The sequence below is a fragment of the Epinephelus moara genome, chromosome 8 (genome assembly GCF_006386435.1).
Source record: "Epinephelus moara isolate mb chromosome 8, YSFRI_EMoa_1.0, whole genome shotgun sequence".
NCBI lineage: Eukaryota > Metazoa > Chordata > Actinopteri > Perciformes > Serranidae > Epinephelus > Epinephelus moara.
The window spans coordinates 1,145,536-1,164,291 of record NC_065513.1 but is presented as its reverse complement, the minus strand read 5'-3'; the positions used below and the strand labels follow the sequence as shown (position 1 = coordinate 1,164,291).

The 18,756-nt window shown below is 42.0% G+C and overlaps 1 protein-coding gene across 1 annotated transcript in view; it reads left to right on the top strand.

The window, feature by feature from the left end:
* The window catches only part of cacna1ba (calcium channel, voltage-dependent, N type, alpha 1B subunit, a), a 783,270-nt gene that overhangs the window by 724,387 nt on the left and 40,127 nt on the right, over positions 1-18,756 (top strand). Inside the window, exons 50-52 of the mRNA XM_050050840.1 lie at positions 13,177-13,215; positions 15,582-15,828; positions 17,136-17,350. Coding sequence (XP_049906797.1) covers positions 13,177-13,215; positions 15,582-15,828; positions 17,136-17,350 — 501 coding nt within the window. The remainder of the gene's footprint in view (positions 1-13,176; positions 13,216-15,581; positions 15,829-17,135; positions 17,351-18,756) is intronic.

Here is an 18,756-nt window from a genome sequence, read left to right as displayed (position 1 = left end):
ACTTGGTTGACTATTTTTCTATGATCTTAGATGTAAATATTGCATGTTTCTTTCAGATAAAACACATTTTTGACTTGTGAATGAGTCAATGGAATTTCTTGCAATAATGAAAAAATACTGGCAATCATGTCCACCTGGCACAAACCACATGTTTTGGACAGCTGTGAAGTGACAGAATGTCCCAGCATCATGGTTCTTATAATGCCACATTCCAGAGAGTCTCCCCTCTTCATAAATGGCAGAATATGTCTTTTTCCAACTTGCTATGGTGAGATACATGTAAAAATGTAAGAATTTAGTAACACGGATTTGTTTTTTTCATTGATATAAAAATTTATATAAAATACAGGCACATAGAAGGACATGAAATGAAATGCAAATCTGGATAGCCCACATTGTCCTGAAAAAAACAAGATATAGCATGTGTATGTAGCCTTTATAATGACTGTGATATGAGCTTAAGAGTAAAGGCAGTAAAAATACCCCAAAAACGCCTAGGGCCCATAGGGTTAATCACTTATTCATGCTGTTTTTGAAGTATGAATAAGTCAATAAGTAATTTATTCCATTGAAATATTAGTGATGTATTATAGAAGAGTGATTTATCTTTTTATAAATGACAACGGCACATCTGCCTCATTCTTACCGTGGTTTCATGATACTACTCAGAACCGTGATACTTTCACTGGTATTGTACCGTGGGGTGTGGGGAGAGGTGAGGGATGGTTCGCCCAGGGCGTAAAACTAGCCAGGACCGCCTCTGGCACTGATATTTTTACCGTAACCATCTTTTTATCTATGGAAGCCCATTTTCGCCAGTAATGGAAAAAAATCGCCAATTCTAATCAAAAATGTGAGATAAAAATTCATAATTATGAATGTAGCCTAGTTTTCAAATTAATTTGTGGCATGTTGTCTTGTAAGGTGTGTGGCATCACGATGGCTGCAGATGGGACAGAGGATGAGATGATTCACTGATTCAAGGCAGGACAACTAGTACACTTTGCTGTAGTAAACTAGTAAATAGTGGTGATTTACAAAAACACCAAAAACTATTTTTACTGTTAAAGTAAAGTTTGTTACTGTAAATAATACAGTACTTTATTTGTAATACTAGAAAAAAAATGTTTACTATAAAGACAAGTTTACATAAATATTTATGCTGTTTCAATTTTAAAAAAAAATACAGTATTTGTATTTTCAAATTTGGCTGTGATTTTTTCTTTTTTTTTTCTTTTATTAAAAGCCTCCTTCAAACAGTAGCCTGCCCCTATTTGTAGCCTGGTCCCAAATTATTTTTTTTGTTAATAGTGGCCCTGGCTACTATTTGAGGAAATACAGTATGTATATAACATACAGTCACTGGCCACTTTGTGTACATCTGTCTAATCTAATGCAATCCAGTAGAACGACTATACCATGATTTTTTTTCCCGAAGCTTATACATTTTCGGTTATTGTTGACATTGTCTAGAAAGTGGTGATTCTACTTTGTTTATTATTGAGGTCATAGTGAATGGTGGTGGTGTACTGGGGTGGCCTCCTAATTTTGTCTAATTGAGGGGGACAAATATTAGGAACATTTTTAAATATATTGCACTCCAGTACACCAACACCAACCACTACGACCTCAGTAATAAAGTAAAATAATCACCTTTCTGACAAAAGCTGAAAAAGTAAAAGCTTTGTAAACGTACAATGTGTGGCAGAGCTGTTGTATTGGATTGTATTACATTGCACAGGTGTACCTAATAAAGTGGCCAGTAAGCCCCACATTTACACCACCAATCCATGCCTGCTCTGGATTTCCCCGCAGCCCCTGGTTGCTCGGCAGCCTCAGCCCCTGAGACCATGCTGATCAAAAGTTATTAAAAGCTTTTCTCTATGTCAAGGGGTGTGGCGGCTATGACGCCGCCCTTGCCACCAAATCAGTTGGCTTTTTGATGGCTTCAGCAACCTCATTCCTCACGAAATTGATACACAGGTCAAGAATGGCGAGCTCTTACATCTGATAGGGCCGTTGCCCATGGGGGGGACAAAATGCCTCTATAGTCCCCCTTGAAATTTTCAAAAAACCCTCCCCATAGGGATTTTATTGGAGTACGAAGATGAAACGTCACACCACGTCAGGGTTCAGTTTCACATAGTCACATAGTTTTCACATAACCGCTTCAGTGATACGTGCTGCTGGCCCCCCGCGATAGCGCGGGAGAGCGAGGGCCCGGTCACAGCTGTTTGCAGCTTTAATTTATTATTTTATCCACTTTGCTTCAACCGATCACCACCAAAATTTTCCTTGTTTTTCCTTGAAGAGTTCCTTGTCCCATTATCCACCTTTCCTGAAAATTTCATCAAAATCCGCTCATAACTTTTTGAGTTATTTTGCAGACAAACAAACAGACAAACAGACCAACGCTGGCGACAACATAACCTCCTTGGCGGAGGTAATTAACAATAATCTGTATGACACAATAAGACAGAGAGAGATGCAGGACAGACGGTAATGACAGTAGCTAATGAAAGTAATAATATTATGATTATATTTCTGGCTATTGTGGTACAATATGTTGAAAGTATGTATTAATATCTGATAGTATACATATGTGCCAATAATCGTATGTGTATAATAACAGTAGAAGTATGACTAATGATAACAGCAGCAGCAGGAGGCATCTGGCAGGACCACGGCAGCAGCATAACCACACACGTCACACTATCCAGGCACCGCTGCGATATAAGTTAACCTGCAAGACAGTGGAGCACAAAGGCTCCGGAGAAGAAGCCGAGTTAGCGAGATGCAGTAACAGGACATGACATGAGCAAAGGAGAGAGAGATAGAGAGAGAAAGCGAGAAGGTGCTTGGTGTGTTATAGGAGGTCCCCTGGCAGACTAGGCCTAAGTCAGCCTAACTAGGGGCTGGTACAAGGCAAGCCTGAGCCGGCCCCAACTATAAGCTTTATCAAAGAGGAAAGTCTTAAGTCTAGTCTTAAATGTGGAGACAGTATCTGCCTCCCGGACCGCAACAGGAAGATGATTCCACAGGAGAAGAGCCTGATAGCTGAAGGTCCTGGCTCCTGATCTACTTTTGGAGACTTTAGGGACCACGAGTAACCCTGCATTCTCAGAGCGCAGTGTTCTGGTGGGATAATAAGGCACTATGAGCTCTCTAAGATATGACGGAGCCTGACCATGTAGAGCTTTATAAGTTAGCAGTAGGATTTTAAATTCCATTCTGGATTTTACAGGGAGCCAGTGCAGAGAAGCTAAAGCAGGAGAAATGTGTTCTTGCCTCTTAGTTCCTGTCTGTACACGTGCCACTGCGTTCTGAATTAGCTGGAGAGTTTTTAAAGACTTATTAGAGCTACCTGATAACAGGGAATTGCAGTAATCCAGCCTAGAGGTAACAAAAGCGTGTCCAGGCCTAATTTTAGCAATATTACGCAGATGAAAAAATGCAGTCCGTGAGGTTTGTTTTAAATGGGAATATTACTCCGAGGTTTCTTGCGGTAGTGCTAGAGGCCAGAGCAATGCCATCCTGAGAAACTATGTCATCAGATAAAGAGTCTCTGAGGTGTTTGGGGCCAAGAACAATAACTTCAGTTTTGTCTGAATTTAACATCAGGAAATTGGAGCTCATCCAGGTTTTTATGTCTTTAAGGCAATTATGAAGTTTAGTTAATTGATTACTTTCTTCTGGCTTCATCAATAAATACAATTGTGTATCATCCGCATAGCAATGGAAATTTACAGAGTGATTTCTAATGATGTTATTGTTGTTATTTCCTACATTGCTGTGTTGCTGCCTACAGACAAAGCTAGTACCATAGAAAGTCAAGATCTGTAGGAGTCAAAGATTTGTGGCTGTGTTTTGGTTATGAAAAATACATCCATCCCCATTATTACATTGTGTCTATATTTCACACTTCAACTTGATCTGCTCTGTGCAACATGCTGCAGCTCCAGGGGCGATTGCTCTGAGACAACAAGGGAGGCTGAACTTCCCCTAAAATTTCATAGAAGAAATGGTCAAATATGCACTATTGAATTTACATTAAAATAAGAATTTACATTGCATTAAACATGCGCTAGGATGTGTTTAACATTATGATTATGATATTCAAACGTCAGCTGTTTATCACCAGTTTTCAAATGCGACCTCTCTGTCATACATTCTCGTGTCAGCATAGTGGACGCGGAGCCTCCAAGCATTCCTATGAGACAGCACTGAGCAGGTTCTTTTCATGCAGCAAAGCGAGACGGTCATTGGATAAATGTGACAAAATTGTCACTTCGGGACCTAATGGAGCAGTAGGTGGGAGAGGACTCTCGGTGTATGCATGATGATTGGATGATTGGACCCCTTTGTGATTGACAGCGCTTCGCATTTCGAGCTCAGTCCTATGCGGATATTTGCGAGTGGAGTGTTCTGACAGAGCGCCGTCCGGATTTCCTTGTTTCCATAAGCGATATAGCTCATTTTCACCGTTTTAGACACAGTTCAGGTGTTTAAACTGATCTGAAAATCTTTGAGGTGTGTTTTGCTGTGGTTCTATGGCATGAGTGTGGTTGAAAAACGGCTTCAATTAGATGTTCCTTTTATAAGTTACTGCCTCGCTACAATATGACAAATTTTATGATGTAAACTTAAAGTGAGCTTCCCCTGTTTGAAAGACCAGCAGCCGCCACTGTGCAGCTCCATCAAAAATAGACCAGGCACGTATTTTAATTAGCTTTATGAGACAGACTGCAGCAGTCTGCTGCAATTTTCTAGACTGGCTGCAGACTGCTGCAATCAGCTCGGCAACCACGGGCCCTTTTACAGTGTTATTTGTTGACAGAAATTGTAATATACATAGGAAATGAGGAAAAGCATCAGAGGTCCCCTTTAAATATAGCTTAAAGGGGAACTAATGTTTTTTTCAACCTGGGCCCTATTTTCCGATCTACTTTTGTCTAAATGAGTGATAGGATGTTCAATATTTGACATTTCTTCAGTACGAAGTTAGGGCTGACCTGCCTGCGGCCCGTGAGCGCGCGCTATCTTACTATATAATGACGAATACTCTGTCTGTGGGTGTGTCTGTGTGTCTGTTCCACGTTTTTCTCCTCACTGACTTGGTCAATCCATGTGAAATTTGGCACAGTGGTAGAAGGTAATGGGAGGATAAGAATGAAGCAATATTACATCAATTGGCCAAAGGGGGCGCTATAGCAACCGATTGAAATTGTAAACTTTGAATGGGCATATCTCATGCCCCGTATGTCGTAGAGACATGAAACTTTGCACAGAGATGCCTCTCCTCACGAGGATCAAATTTGCCTCAAGAACCCATAACTTCCGGTTATATAGATTTTCCGCCATTTTGAATTTTTTGAAAAACACTTAAAATCGATCTCTTCCTACAAAGTTTGACCAATCTGCATGAAACTTGGTGAACATAATCTAGGGACCAATATCTAAAGTTCCCTCTTGGCAAAAGTTGGAAAACTTACTAAAACTGAGCTTCTATAAGGCAATGAATATTGCGGAGAGCGTGGCTCATCACATAAAGGTGTATAACATAACTCAAGGGTTTCACCAATCACCACGCAACTTTGTAGGCATATGACCACACATAATCTGAGGGGACCCCTCCATTATTGACCCGATCAAACAATGGGGGCGCTAGAGAGATAATTTCTTATCTAGGCCTAACCGCCATATCGATTTTTACTAAACTTGGTAGATATGTAGAACAAGACACCTCAAGGTGACTGGAGAAATGTAACTCTAATTGGCAACTGGGTGGCACTATAACAACAGAAAAATGCTTAAAAATGGCTAAAATGCGACCGATCACTGTGGCCAAATGTTTTTTTTTTTCTTTCTAATTTTTGGTATGGCTAAGTCATGGTATGGCATGCTGTACATAATCACGGAAACTGTCAGTCAGTCATTCTGTCTGTCTCATGTTTTTCTACACACTGACGTGGTCAATCTATGTTTCCCATGTGAACTACCAGTGCGCCCCACTTTTAAGTCAATACAACATATCGTCGCTGTCCAGTGAAAAACACGTATCTCCACTTTTGACGATTTTGAATTTCTACGCGCTTTGATGGACACTTCTGACACCCAATGGAGATATGTGTTGAATAGATGATGTAATAAAACGTCTTTCCATTGGTCACTGGATACCCAACGCTAACAGTTGCTAGGGAATATTATGGACACTCCATGCACTGTAGAAGTGGAGATACGTGTATTTCATCGGACAGCAACGATATAAACACTTTAACTATCTGCCTTTCAACGTGCTACCTCAACTACTAATGCACAGTTTTAGCCCACTAACTATCCCACTATTGGCAATGGTACTACTGTGCTTTGAACAAAGCAATCGTACTATCAAATTCAACTGGAGACGAGGAGAGAGAGGGAGCAGTGTTACTTCGGTAGCACACGTACTAAAATTGCAACAGGCAGAGGAACATGTCCGAATCCAGCTAAAAGTAAACACAGACGTTCATTTTTCCTTTCCGTTATGTTGTAGGATAATTATACTAACAATCCGAGCCTATACGTGTGAAAAAAATGCACTTTTAGTGGACGTATTTTGACTTTGTTTGACGCTGTCTGAGTGCCCTATTATTTAATATAGCGCGCGCTCACGGGCTGCAGGCAGGTCAGCCCTAGCTTCATACTGGAGAAATGTCAAATATTGAACATCCTATCACTCATTTAGACAAAAGTAGATCGGAAAATAGGGCCCAGGTTGAAAAAAACATTAGTTCCCCTTTAACTTAACTCAGCATTCTCAGTATATAAGGGAATATGTTTGCTGTGCCTATGATACTGAGAAAAAAATAAAACAGTCAGAACCAACACTTAGTCAGAACCATTTCATAGAACATGCTTGAAAAAAAACTGTAGGAGCTGGTAAGTATTTATCAAGTTAAGGCTGAAAAATTAATCTTTCACTAGATCCAGAGAAATATAATAAGCTCCTCATTTCCTGAGTGATGCTAATCGATTCATACATTAAGGTGTATTCCTTTCACAGCCCAATTAGAAAAGTAGTTGTTGATCCTACCCTCACTGCAGAGGAAAAGTCATCTGATAAGATCCTGGCGGGCCACCAGTTATTTACTGGAAGAGGAAGAGGCTAATTGGGTTATTGCAGAGAAGAGAGAATCTGGAGTGGAGGCTTAACGAAAGAATGTAAGGAACGAGGATGGAGAAGGTTGCCCTATTGACTTGCTGCCTTCTTCTTCTCACCTTTTGGAACAGAGGGCAGGAAATCCTAAGCCAGTTCAATTAATGCTGGCCTTTTGAAATGTCCTCTTGCTGGAGTATGATTGGTACTGTACCATGCAGTCTGACCTGTGGGGCTCCAGCCTCAGTCACAACAGTTTATCGTTTACTCTTTATAGATGGTTTTTCTTTTGCTTAATTTGAGCTCAGCTTTGCTGAGATCACGAGATGACATCTGTTATAATCTGTTCTTGACTTTAAGGTCCTTATTAGTGCTGTAATGACACAGGAAATCTCAGTGAGTCATTCAGTCTGGCCTCTTTCTCTGTTGCACAGAAAGCAAAGTCCAAACTTAGCTTAGCTGATATGGGACATTTGATCATTTTGCAGTTTCATCACCTTGTATTACAGTATGTTCAGAATCCTATTATAATTTGAAGGGTATGAACAGAGGGAATTAATTCTGATACGTTCTTAAAGATATCTGTGAGAGTCACAGAAGCAGACTCCAGAATGCACTGAGAGAAGCAGAGGTTGTGAGAGCTGTGCAGAAATAAATAGAAAAAAATGTTTCAATCCCATCCTACAGTGCATCATTTTGTCTTCTTGTCAGCAGATAAAACATGCAAAAATAGCACAAAAAGTACAGCAATCAACTGAAGATTATCGGTTGTACAATATGCAGTAGTAACACATTACATTTCCTAAAGTAGTGGGCTTTCCCAGAAAGGCTGAGCAGTGTGATTCCCAGATGGTCCACTCAGATTCTATGTCTCATGATAAATTCCTCAGAAAGTAGAAGCTAAAGACCTTGTGGACAGGAGGCTCAACCAGACGTGTCGAGTTAACCCTCACCATGTTTCAGTTTTCCATGTCTGTCTAGCAGTCTCCCTCTCATCTGATACAACTTACCACCACGTGTTAATCAGTTAACAATTCTGTTCCTCTTTTCAACTGAGTGTCAGACATACAATCAATCTGATTTATACGGCCACAAAGTTGATCAGCTATCTTTGGTTCAGTGTGTTCTGGTACCAATTACACAATCACTATGTGCATAGAAATGTCTTATACTGTACATAAAATAAGTACACATGCAGAATTAACTTTGGATTCATTACACGTGCGCACCAGTCAACTTTGTTCTTACCACCATGCATATGTTAGTAAATCATTTTAAATGACAGGCATGTTGCAGCTTTTCAAAATCAGCATTCTGCCCCATCCAGATTTTTCTATTTTTCTACATTTGTCTAGAAGACCAAAATACATGGGATACAGAATGCAACAGCATGCCACAGCATGTCCATTATAATCATCTGAAGATGCTACACTGACCACAGAAGCTGTGCTTACCAGCTCGGGCACCGCACAGCTCTTCTTTTCTTTTACGCAGCTGGCTTTTTTTTTCTCTGTGCACAGCTCTTTGGCCCTACAACAAGTAAAAATGACATAGAACTGTGTACAAAAACAGCACAATCTGTTTAAAAATTATAAAAATGAATACCTAATTTTACCAGAGGCAATGCAATGCAGCAGAGTTTAAGTTTGGCCCCACTTCACCACAGAATCAAATGACCACAGCTCCGAGCGGCCACCACAGCTGTCCATGGCCATTGCATGGCAGCTCGTCACAGGCCGCGCTTTACCGCTGCTTGGTGTATTTTCACCATTGTGTCAGTCTCTGAAGATGTGCTCTCCTCAAGGCACAGTCTGCAATATCTTCCAGCAAGGTCAAGTAAGCCATCTTAGCAGGGGGATTTCCTGTGTTTTGGGCCCACCTCACCATGTAAGTATGCATACTTTAAAGCAATTGTATCGAACCAGTCACCCGAAGTTCCAGTAACCACCTAATGGTTAGCATATGAAACGTCTTGCGGGCAATGCATTGGTTTAAGATGTGATGTTCCAAAATGGATCTGACTTCTCCTTTCTTCTTGGGAACCACAAAGTAGAGTGAAAATCCCTTCCGTCTGTGAGTGGGGAGGAAGGACATAGCCTGTTTTTGTAACAGGTCATGGATCTCTGCCACTCCCTTGAAACTGCATCAGGGGACAAGTATGTTGGCCAGCTTTCAAAGCGGGAGCTAAAAAGCCGTGATATCCTGTCTCTGCCCTCTCCACCACCAGATATTCCATAAAATTGGTAGCAAGGTTCAGGAACACATAACTAGTGTTGTGGAAACCTCCAAGCCATGCGAAGGTCTGTGAACCAGCAGCTGACAGCGTGTCTCTGTGTTTAATCCTCTTATCTCCCATGGAGATTGGGAGAGAGAAATAGATGTGTGTATTTGTTTTGTTAATCAGAACTGCTATATATCTGGTGATGTGTCTCCTGACATCATCATGTGGGAATATAGGTTCATGAATGGACATAGCTCCTCAAATTTCTCTTTTCTCCTTTATGGAGATTGGATGGAGAGATAGATCCAATGGCCACAATATGTGATGAATGCTATTTTCACATCACGCCAAGCATGGCATTCATAAATGGGCACAGTGCTTTGACGCCATTGGTTAAGACTGACTACACTAGTCTGAGCTCTTTGTCCACTTCTTTTAATAAAGGTGTGGAGAGGGTGGCAAGTACGTGAGTGTGCTCGGCACTCGCCACTTGGCAAGTCACTGAGACATAATGGGCAGATGAGAGGGGAGTATGCTCTTGAGCAGTCTAATTTGTTTTAATCAAAACATTTTTCACATTACCAATATGGACAGGAGCACCTACATTAATGACATTGCAGCCATACACCTCAGCTATAAAGGGGGCGATGTAGGGGTGCGGGGCGGTTAGCTCTCCGTACCACAATCGCTCTCTTCTCCTTTACGGCACTTTACTATCCAATGTCTTATCTCCTTTCTGTGGATGAGCGAGCGGCAGGTGGCAACTGTGTCCTCCTTCAATAGTCATTTGAAGAGCTGAGTGACCGATGACAACAATCTGAAAAGCCCTTCCACAATGAAAAGGGTTCCCTCAAGATTATTCTAGTTCTTTTTGGGGACTGTGAGTCCCAGCCATACATGATGGGGGGGCTACTATGGCTAGACATCACACAGCCTGCTGCAGCAACACAGATTCAGATTATTCATTTGGCCATTCTGTGGTCCAAAGTATCATTCCGAGATGGTGCAGGGGGATTTAGCAACTGGGTATGTTGGGAGTCTGGCTAGTTTCCAGCCAGATTCCCAACACACCCAGTTTGTTAGCAGCTGCAGTTAGCTGCACTCCCAGCTGAAATATCTAGTCAAAATACTATAGCATCTCTGTCACACAGCAACAGTGGTAGAGGCTCCCTACTATCTGATCAGCGGGCTGACTGCAGGCGCAGGTAGGCAGCCAGACCGTCAAAGGGAACCATGCCAGGTTCAAGTCCTCCAAGTCACCATGCATCCTGTGAAATCTACAATATCCGGAACTAGGGCTCTCATCTTTAAGGGACTACTGCCAGGATGCATCGACAAACTGCAAGATGTCAGGAAGAAGGAGTGAGATGAAAGCTGTGCAGGCTGAGCAAACAGACAGGTGGGAAGTCCAAGCGGAGAAAAGTCATCAGTGGACACCTGCTGATGTACTGAACATCAATAAGTTCATCATCTACATACCCTCGCCCTTGTCTCAGCAGCGATGACCAAAGGTGGCGGTGGAGTGTTGGTGGTTGGAGACTGGGTCTCGATGTCATCAATCTTGAGCTCCTGCTCACTCTCGTGGCAGTGTCTGAAGTCATTCCACCACTGCTGACATCTAAAACTGAGCAGGGCCCAGCAATCCTCACAGGCTGGTAGCTGCTGAACATCTCTCTCTGCATGGTTTGTGCCAAGGCTTTGATAGGGTTACTGAAACAGTGACTCAATTTGTGGGGAAAGCTGATCAGTGAGCAAATTGCCCTTGCTGAAGAGAACAGGATGGCAGACAACGTTGTCGTACCACCTTATATACTGTGGCCTCCACTAGTATTCCAGTAGGAATATACTGATTGGTTGGCTACGTTTATGCATATTTTAGTGGGAGAATGATTGATTGGAGGAGAGTATTACCCATAGAGTCCAGTAGAGGGCAGAGCTTGTTTGTGATAGAACGAAGCATCACTCCCAATTAATCCTCTCGAGGTTTGTCCGTGGGCCGTATCCTTTCCTGGACCCCATCCAGAGACTTTAAGAAGGCCAAATATTCTGGTGCATAGATACAAACACCAGCCCTCCCCACAGTGATTCATAATGGTATAAAGGTAGTCCATTTGTGCTTGTGAGTATCCCACACCCACCCTCTCACCCTGGGCAGCTATGGAATACATCCCCTCTGTAGGAGTTTGGTTCCAGACCAAAATGCGTAGAGGTAAACCCAACTACAGTATATCTAGTTGGTACCGCTCAATGTCCCACACTAGCTCTAGTTCCTTCCCCACCAGAGAAGTGATGATCCCTGTCCCTAGAACTGTGTTGCCAGGGGTCAGCATGGCTGTGCTCGACTAGGCCCCGTGGATCAAGACCCAGCCATCACACACTCACCGGCAAGCTCACAGCTTGCTCACAGCTTGCTGGTGAGTGCTTACAGGTCTGGCTCCGGGAGTGGGCCTTGGTTTCTCTGGTCCAGACAATGTGCAACAGCTTCTTCTTGGCCTATTCACATGGTCTGTGAATCACTCTTAGTCTGGTCTCTCCCCAAGGACAGATTTGCTATGGGGGATCCTACCAGGAGCTATTTCCCCCAAAAATACAACTCGCAGGGTCATAGGGATACAAAAACCCCTCCACCATGATAAGGTGCTGATTTTAGGAGGGGTAACCCAAATGTATAAAGCTTCTGCAATTTCAACATGAATATTCTGCTTACCTACCTACCTGCTGAGTTTTCAGTAATGTAACATTCTGAAATGAATGGGATATTCAAAATACATTCACAATAACTACTAACGATAACTAGTATAAAAGCAAGACCTTAATTGAAATAAGTATTTCTAATTACAGAACATATGAAATTAACTATTTTTTTTGATAAACTTATACTTAAAGGGGCAAAAAGCGAAATCCTTTCACCGCTAGGTTTGCTGTTGTGCACTGCCTGTAGACCAAAACAAAGTGTGTCATGAGCCACACCTCCCTCTACCTCTGCTCTCCAACACCCCCCCCCCCCCCACCCCCCACTTGCCTAGTCTGTGCTGCCGAGCACTCCAGCATCTCCACGGACTATCACATCCAGACGGTCCCGGTGTTTCTTCCGCAGGCTCAGCTTCACTCAGCTGCCCGATATACCCGCTGCTTCTTCCCACATTAACCTGAATAACAAACCAGGGCTCGGTGCTCCGGTTGGATCCAAAAGGAGAGCCGCTAGCTGGGAAGCTAGCGGAGACTAACTGGATGTGCTGGCAGCTGAGTGAAGTGGAGCATGAGGAGGAAGCACCGGTTAGCCCCGCTTTCACTGCAGGCAGATTCACTCGCCACATGGGGGTACATGAACGCGCAGCCGGACCAGCTTGTAAACAATGGGCTGGAGATCAACACAGAGAGAGGGTGCATGACGTCATGCTATACTCCAGATGAAATTACGCCTCTAGTTCTTCCCATAGCAATTTTTTAATTCCTTCAATCTTGAAATGATGAATTTCGCTTATTGCTCCTTTAAAGCAACTACGTGTAGGGTTTGAAAATTTCTGCCTCTGGTACCACCAGTGGTGCTATCAAAAAAGACATTATGACTTACAATAATGCTCGTCAACCCTGTTTGTACTAAATACCTATTGAACATCAATTTTTAACAGGATTGTATACTTTTTCTACAAACAAAAAGGCTATATAATTATTATTTTTTTTAAATCCTACAAAGTGACTTTTATTGAAAAAAAAGAACATCTCTTGCTGCTGCTGATCAGGGTTAATGTTCTTTACTTTTTTCTCTGCTGTTCTTTCTTCCTGTTTGTCTTGCCTTTATCCCTCTCCTGCCTAACAGCGGAGCCGCTCACGCCACTCTCCAGGGATCCATCTAGCTGTATGTACACACTGTCACACAACATGTCATACACTTGTTTTTGGTTTGACATTGCTTAGATTTATCTGGTCCACTTAGGTGAACTATTAAATCCACAATGCCATTACCATATTACAAATATATTGTCACTGTAATGCGAGATGGTAATGTCAGATGATTACATGGTCTCACATGGGTTAATATCATGGTAACATGGTAACCTAAAGTACTGCTACACAATTACATTTTAAAAAAGCCTTCTTCAACAAAATAGTAGTCTGCGCTTATAGTGGCCACTTTTTATAAAACATGATACATGCTCAGATTGTTTAATTTCTGGTTTAATGCCTTTTCTTTTGTTAGTGCCTATAGCCACATGGTTGAGTAAACAAAATTCTCATATTTGAATGTGTAAACATACCATCCGCATTAGACGCTGCTTACTGGAGTGTCTCAGTGCATGCAGAACTGAAGAAGATAGCCAACTCTTGGCCAAACTCAGGGTCCCACTTGCAGATGACAGTGAGGGACTTCAGAAACCCTGGCTCTTCATGGACCTTTTTTTACAGCAGACATTTTAACTCATAGTAAGAAAAACCTTTTTGTTAACAATGGCACAGTACAATCAAGCGTCCCAGTAAGCCCGGGCTATTCACTTGGCGGCTCTGGCCCGCCAGAATACTTGTCACTTGTATACAAGTACCCTCATATAGCACATGCTGCATACTCAGGTACCGTAGGTGGTGGTATGTACATCCCTCTGTCCTTAGGACCCTCGCAGTGGATGAGGAAAAACTCCCCGGACTGATTTGTGAACATGGTATTGCCATTTGAATGTACAAATACCCTGGTCCTATGTGTCTTGATATAAAACAAAGCACAGATGTTGTTCTGCATTTACAAAATACAATATATTTACTCACTACACATCCTTTTTTTCAATAAAAGCTTTCAGTGCAGCCGTTTGCTCTGCTTTTAAAGAAAATGTACATTCCAGTTTGTTCAACACATTTACCATCACAGTTTCAAAATCAGTAGCCATGTTGGTTGTTTAAGAAATGCATTCACTCCGCTCCTTGTCCCTCCTATTCTGATGACGTGCCCGCCCCAAAGTAATAAACGGTTGTGATTGGCCCGGTAAGCTTTAACTGATGCCAGAATGCGCCTTTATGATTGCATGGCCAGACTGATCTGCAGAGCGAAATAGAATATGAGCTCGCGAGGTTAGGATGGTTTCACCAGGCTACCACTGAATACCACTGTGAATGAAAGAGAAACCTTAGTAAGGTTTCTCTTTCATTCACAGTGGTGTTCAGTAGTTCAGTGGTTCAGTGGTGTTTTTTCTAAAAATGTCTTCAACTGAAAAAGTTGTTAATGATAAGTGTACTATACACATACAATGTAATGTATACAGTATAATGTCAAATTGTTGTTGCAATAACAAAAAAAAATTGATTACACTGTTGGTGCTTCTTACATTACGGTGGGTGCTCCCAAAATTTTGCTGGTGCTCCTAAATTTTTGAAGTTAGGAGCACCAGTGCTACCATGTAAAAAAGTTCATTTCAAGCCCTGTAATTGAATAGCCCTGCAGTAAGTTATTACAGCGAGCCAGGGTGCACAATACGAACACCCTGTCATCAATAACACCTGTGCTTTTCTTTCAATGAAAATCCAAAATGTCTGCTGTCTATAAAGAAATGTCCTTAGTCACTCTGAATATATGCCAAGAATATGGCAGGCAGGCCAGGTGATTGTCTGCTATGTCCCCATTTGGTTCATCTGCCATCACAAATGGGAAATTAAGGCAACACAGGGAGGATGGTTCAAATGCAGACAAGCAGGCAGGGTGAAAGGATAAAGAGAAATTTATTAAAGTTGGCAGTCAGGAACAGGCTTACAGGTAGGCAACAGGATGGCATTCTGAACAAACAAATTCAAGAGGGGCAAGAACAAGCAGGAACATACCAGGTATGGGTTGAGGTTCAGATTCAGGTGCCTGGAAAGTAAAGGCATAAGCAACTGGTGAGCAGGTGACTGGGACTGGTGGGAAATTTTAAGTGCATCTGGTGGATGGATGGATGGATGGATGGATGGATGGATGGATGGATGGATGGATGGATGCATGGATGCATGGAAATCTCAGGGTCTGCAGAAGTAAGAATATGGCTAAAAGGAGGGACAGCAGCAGAATGGGTAAAGCAGGAGTTAGACTTTGTGAAAAGTACTGTTTTTGAGTTAACAAGGAGAGGACTTAATGTGCAAGAATCAGGTGTAGTCATAGTATGAAGCCAGAGGTATAGAAAAACTATAAGTACTTTGTTACTGGATAATAACCTTGTGTCAGTGATGATTATCAGAGAACTTTTGTCTCTCTCCCTCCCTCAGTCTGTCCCTGATGCCAGCCCTATGAAGCGCTCAGCCTCCACTGTTACCCCACAGCGCCCCCAGGAGGTCAACCTTAGGGACTACACCCTAGACAAACCCAGCCAGGACCGACCCCACCACCATCACCACCACCACCGCTGCCACCATCGTAGAGACAGGGATAAAGATAAAGACAGAGACAGAGATAGAGAGAAGAGGCAGAGATCTTTGGATACACCTCTGGGTGAACAACCACACAGCTCTTCTGGTTAGTCAGCACTTACAGACACACAGAGTCTCCAGAGCATAGTATGAGGGTTACCATATTTTCAGACCTCTAAACCGGGACACTTAAGTGTCCCGCACATTCATGCACATGCACATGTATGCAGTGGTAGAATGTTACAAAGTACACTTACTCAAATACTATACTTAAGTATACATTGGGCACTTGTACTTTACTTGAGTATTCCCATTTTATGTTACTTTTAACTTCTACTCTACTACATTTCAAAGGCAAATATTGTAATCTACTCCAAGCATTTTAGTAACAAATCAGTGATGAATTCATACAGGTGATAATAAGTGGGAGAGAACATGATAAATGTCCATGAGAGCACTAAAACAAGTTTAATTTGAAAATTAGGGCTCAAGCTCTAAAGGGGCAGAACCATCATTATTATTATTATTATTATTATTGTTATTATCACAATTGTGTTTCTGATCTTTATTGTGTGAGTGCTGATTAAAAGTGTGTTCTCAATGTGTTCTATAAAAAAGCAGTGGAGACTACTTGTACTATCATCTGAAAGTACAGACCAAGTTCTGTCCAAGTATCATAAACGTTGCGCAAATGGCAGGACTTTGAGTATGCTGTTACTGACCTGCTCACCCATATTTTGGTAGAGGTCCCTGAGGTAATCAAACAGTCCCTAAGTGTCAAGGTGCCAGGTGTTGATGAGATTTTTCCTGAGATGTGGATGACTCTGGACATTGTTATCACACTGCTCAGCCTTCCCAGGAAAGTATATTTCAGGGTGCTGGAATGGAGGCTCTGACCGATAATCGAACCTCAGATTCAGGAGAAGCAATGTGGATTTCGTTCAAGCCATGGAAAAGTCGAGCAGCTCTTAACCCTTTAAATGCTGCTGGTGGGGTCATGGGAGTCTGCCCATACAGTCTACATGTGTTTTATGGATTTATAAAATAGGGTTGTAACTAACTATTATTTTAATCGTTAATTAATCTGTTGCCTCTCTGTAAGCTCCGCTGATATTTGTGCAGTTTATACTCTTCTGTTTATTCAGTTGCACTTTTCTGATAACAATGATAACATGTGACTTTAAGACATTCATCAGGAAATGGATTTGAACTCACCACTGTCCTCCTGCTGGGTGGTGCAGTCAGGTTTGAACCTGGAACCCTCTTGCTGTGATGCGACAGTGCTAACCAGGGTTCCAAGTTCAAGTCTGCTGTTTGGTGAGGCCCTTTCTGTATGGGATGTACATTTTAACCAAAATGTATTGATAAATCAATAAATCACCTTTCACCCTGTAATATTGTCCTTCTCCACAGGTGCACCAGGAGAGCCAGAGTCTGACCTAGCTGCCTCCAGAGAGCGAGCCCACGACCGTGGACGCTCCCACTACAGGAAACACCACTCATCTGTGGACAAGCAGCGCTACTACTCCTGTGACCGCTACTGCAGCCGGGAACACTGCCACACCAAACCTGCCACCACCAGCTGTGTTGCCTCCCCCAGCGAGGGGCAGGAAAGCAGCAACAAGCAGGTGGGAGGGCAGACGCATGTAGAGTAGGGACAGACTTGACATTAGACCAAGTGAACAGGATTTCTAAAGGGATTTTAATGAATTTGGAGTTTATCTGACAGTGTTTAATATTGTTGAATACTGCATTCCCTTAGAATGTCATTCGAATCAGAAAAAAACAAACATTTAGATCAAAGAACACTAGGCTAGGAATAGGCTTGGGTGGTATCTTTTTTTATATCTTCATACTCTCTTGACATTTCACCAGGTAAAAAACTAAAGGCTGAACTACTGAGGTCATTGTAGTATGTGGGTGTATCTAATATGCAATTAGCCTACTTAGATGAGTCCTGCTGATTTTAAATACTTATGGCCCATAGATTAATGAATAAGTAGGAAATAAATGCCCTTCTTGCTGGAAGACCTGATAACATCTGTTGCCACAGAAGATACCGACACATCAGTGGGCTGAATGAGGATGTGTCAATAAAATCATGCGACTGATGAACTACGTTTATAGTTGGAAGAGGTCATATTTCCTTTACTAGTCCTGTAACAATATCCCCACCACTGGCAGTTGCCATTTTTCTCATCTCAGTTGCCTGTTTGATCAGTCGAGACCAGAGGTGGGGGATTAAAGTCACATGATTTGACTCCAGTCTGACTCCGACTTGAGACTTGCTTGACTAACACTGATGAAAGACTCAACTGGACCTTGTCTTGGTAGTCCTATCTTGAGACTTGATTCAGACTTGGTATAGATGACTTGAAAGGACTTGACTTTATTTAATATCTGTGTTTTTCTAGATATTGAGAAGTTATGTTTTGTTTTTGAAACATAATAACAAAAATAATAATAATAATAATATTTTGGCAGTATATATGTGTAGCCGTCTTGCTACGTTAGTGAGTTTCCCCAGCATATCAATCAATCAATCAATTTTATTTATAAAGCCCAATATCACAATTTGCCTCACAGGGCTTTACAGCATACGACATCCCTCTGTCCTTAGGACCCTCGCAGCGGATAAGGAAAAACTCCCCCAAAAAAAACCTTTAACGGGGGAAAAAAAATGGTAGAAACCTCAGGAAGAGCAACTGAGGAGGGATCCCTCTTCCAGGACGGACAGACATGCAATAGATGTCGTACAGAACAGATCAACATGATAAATTAACAGTAATCTGATGACACAATGAGACAGAAAGAGAGACAGAGAAAGAGACAGAGACAGAGATGCAGGACAGATGGTAATGACAGTAGCTTACAACAACATTAATGAAAGTAATAATATTATAGATATAATTCTGGCTATTGTGGTACAATATGTTGAAAGTATCAGTCTGGAAAAGGTTATGAAGCCATTTCTAAAGCTTTGGGACTCCAGCGAACCACAGTGAGAGCCATTATCCACAAATGGCGAAAACAC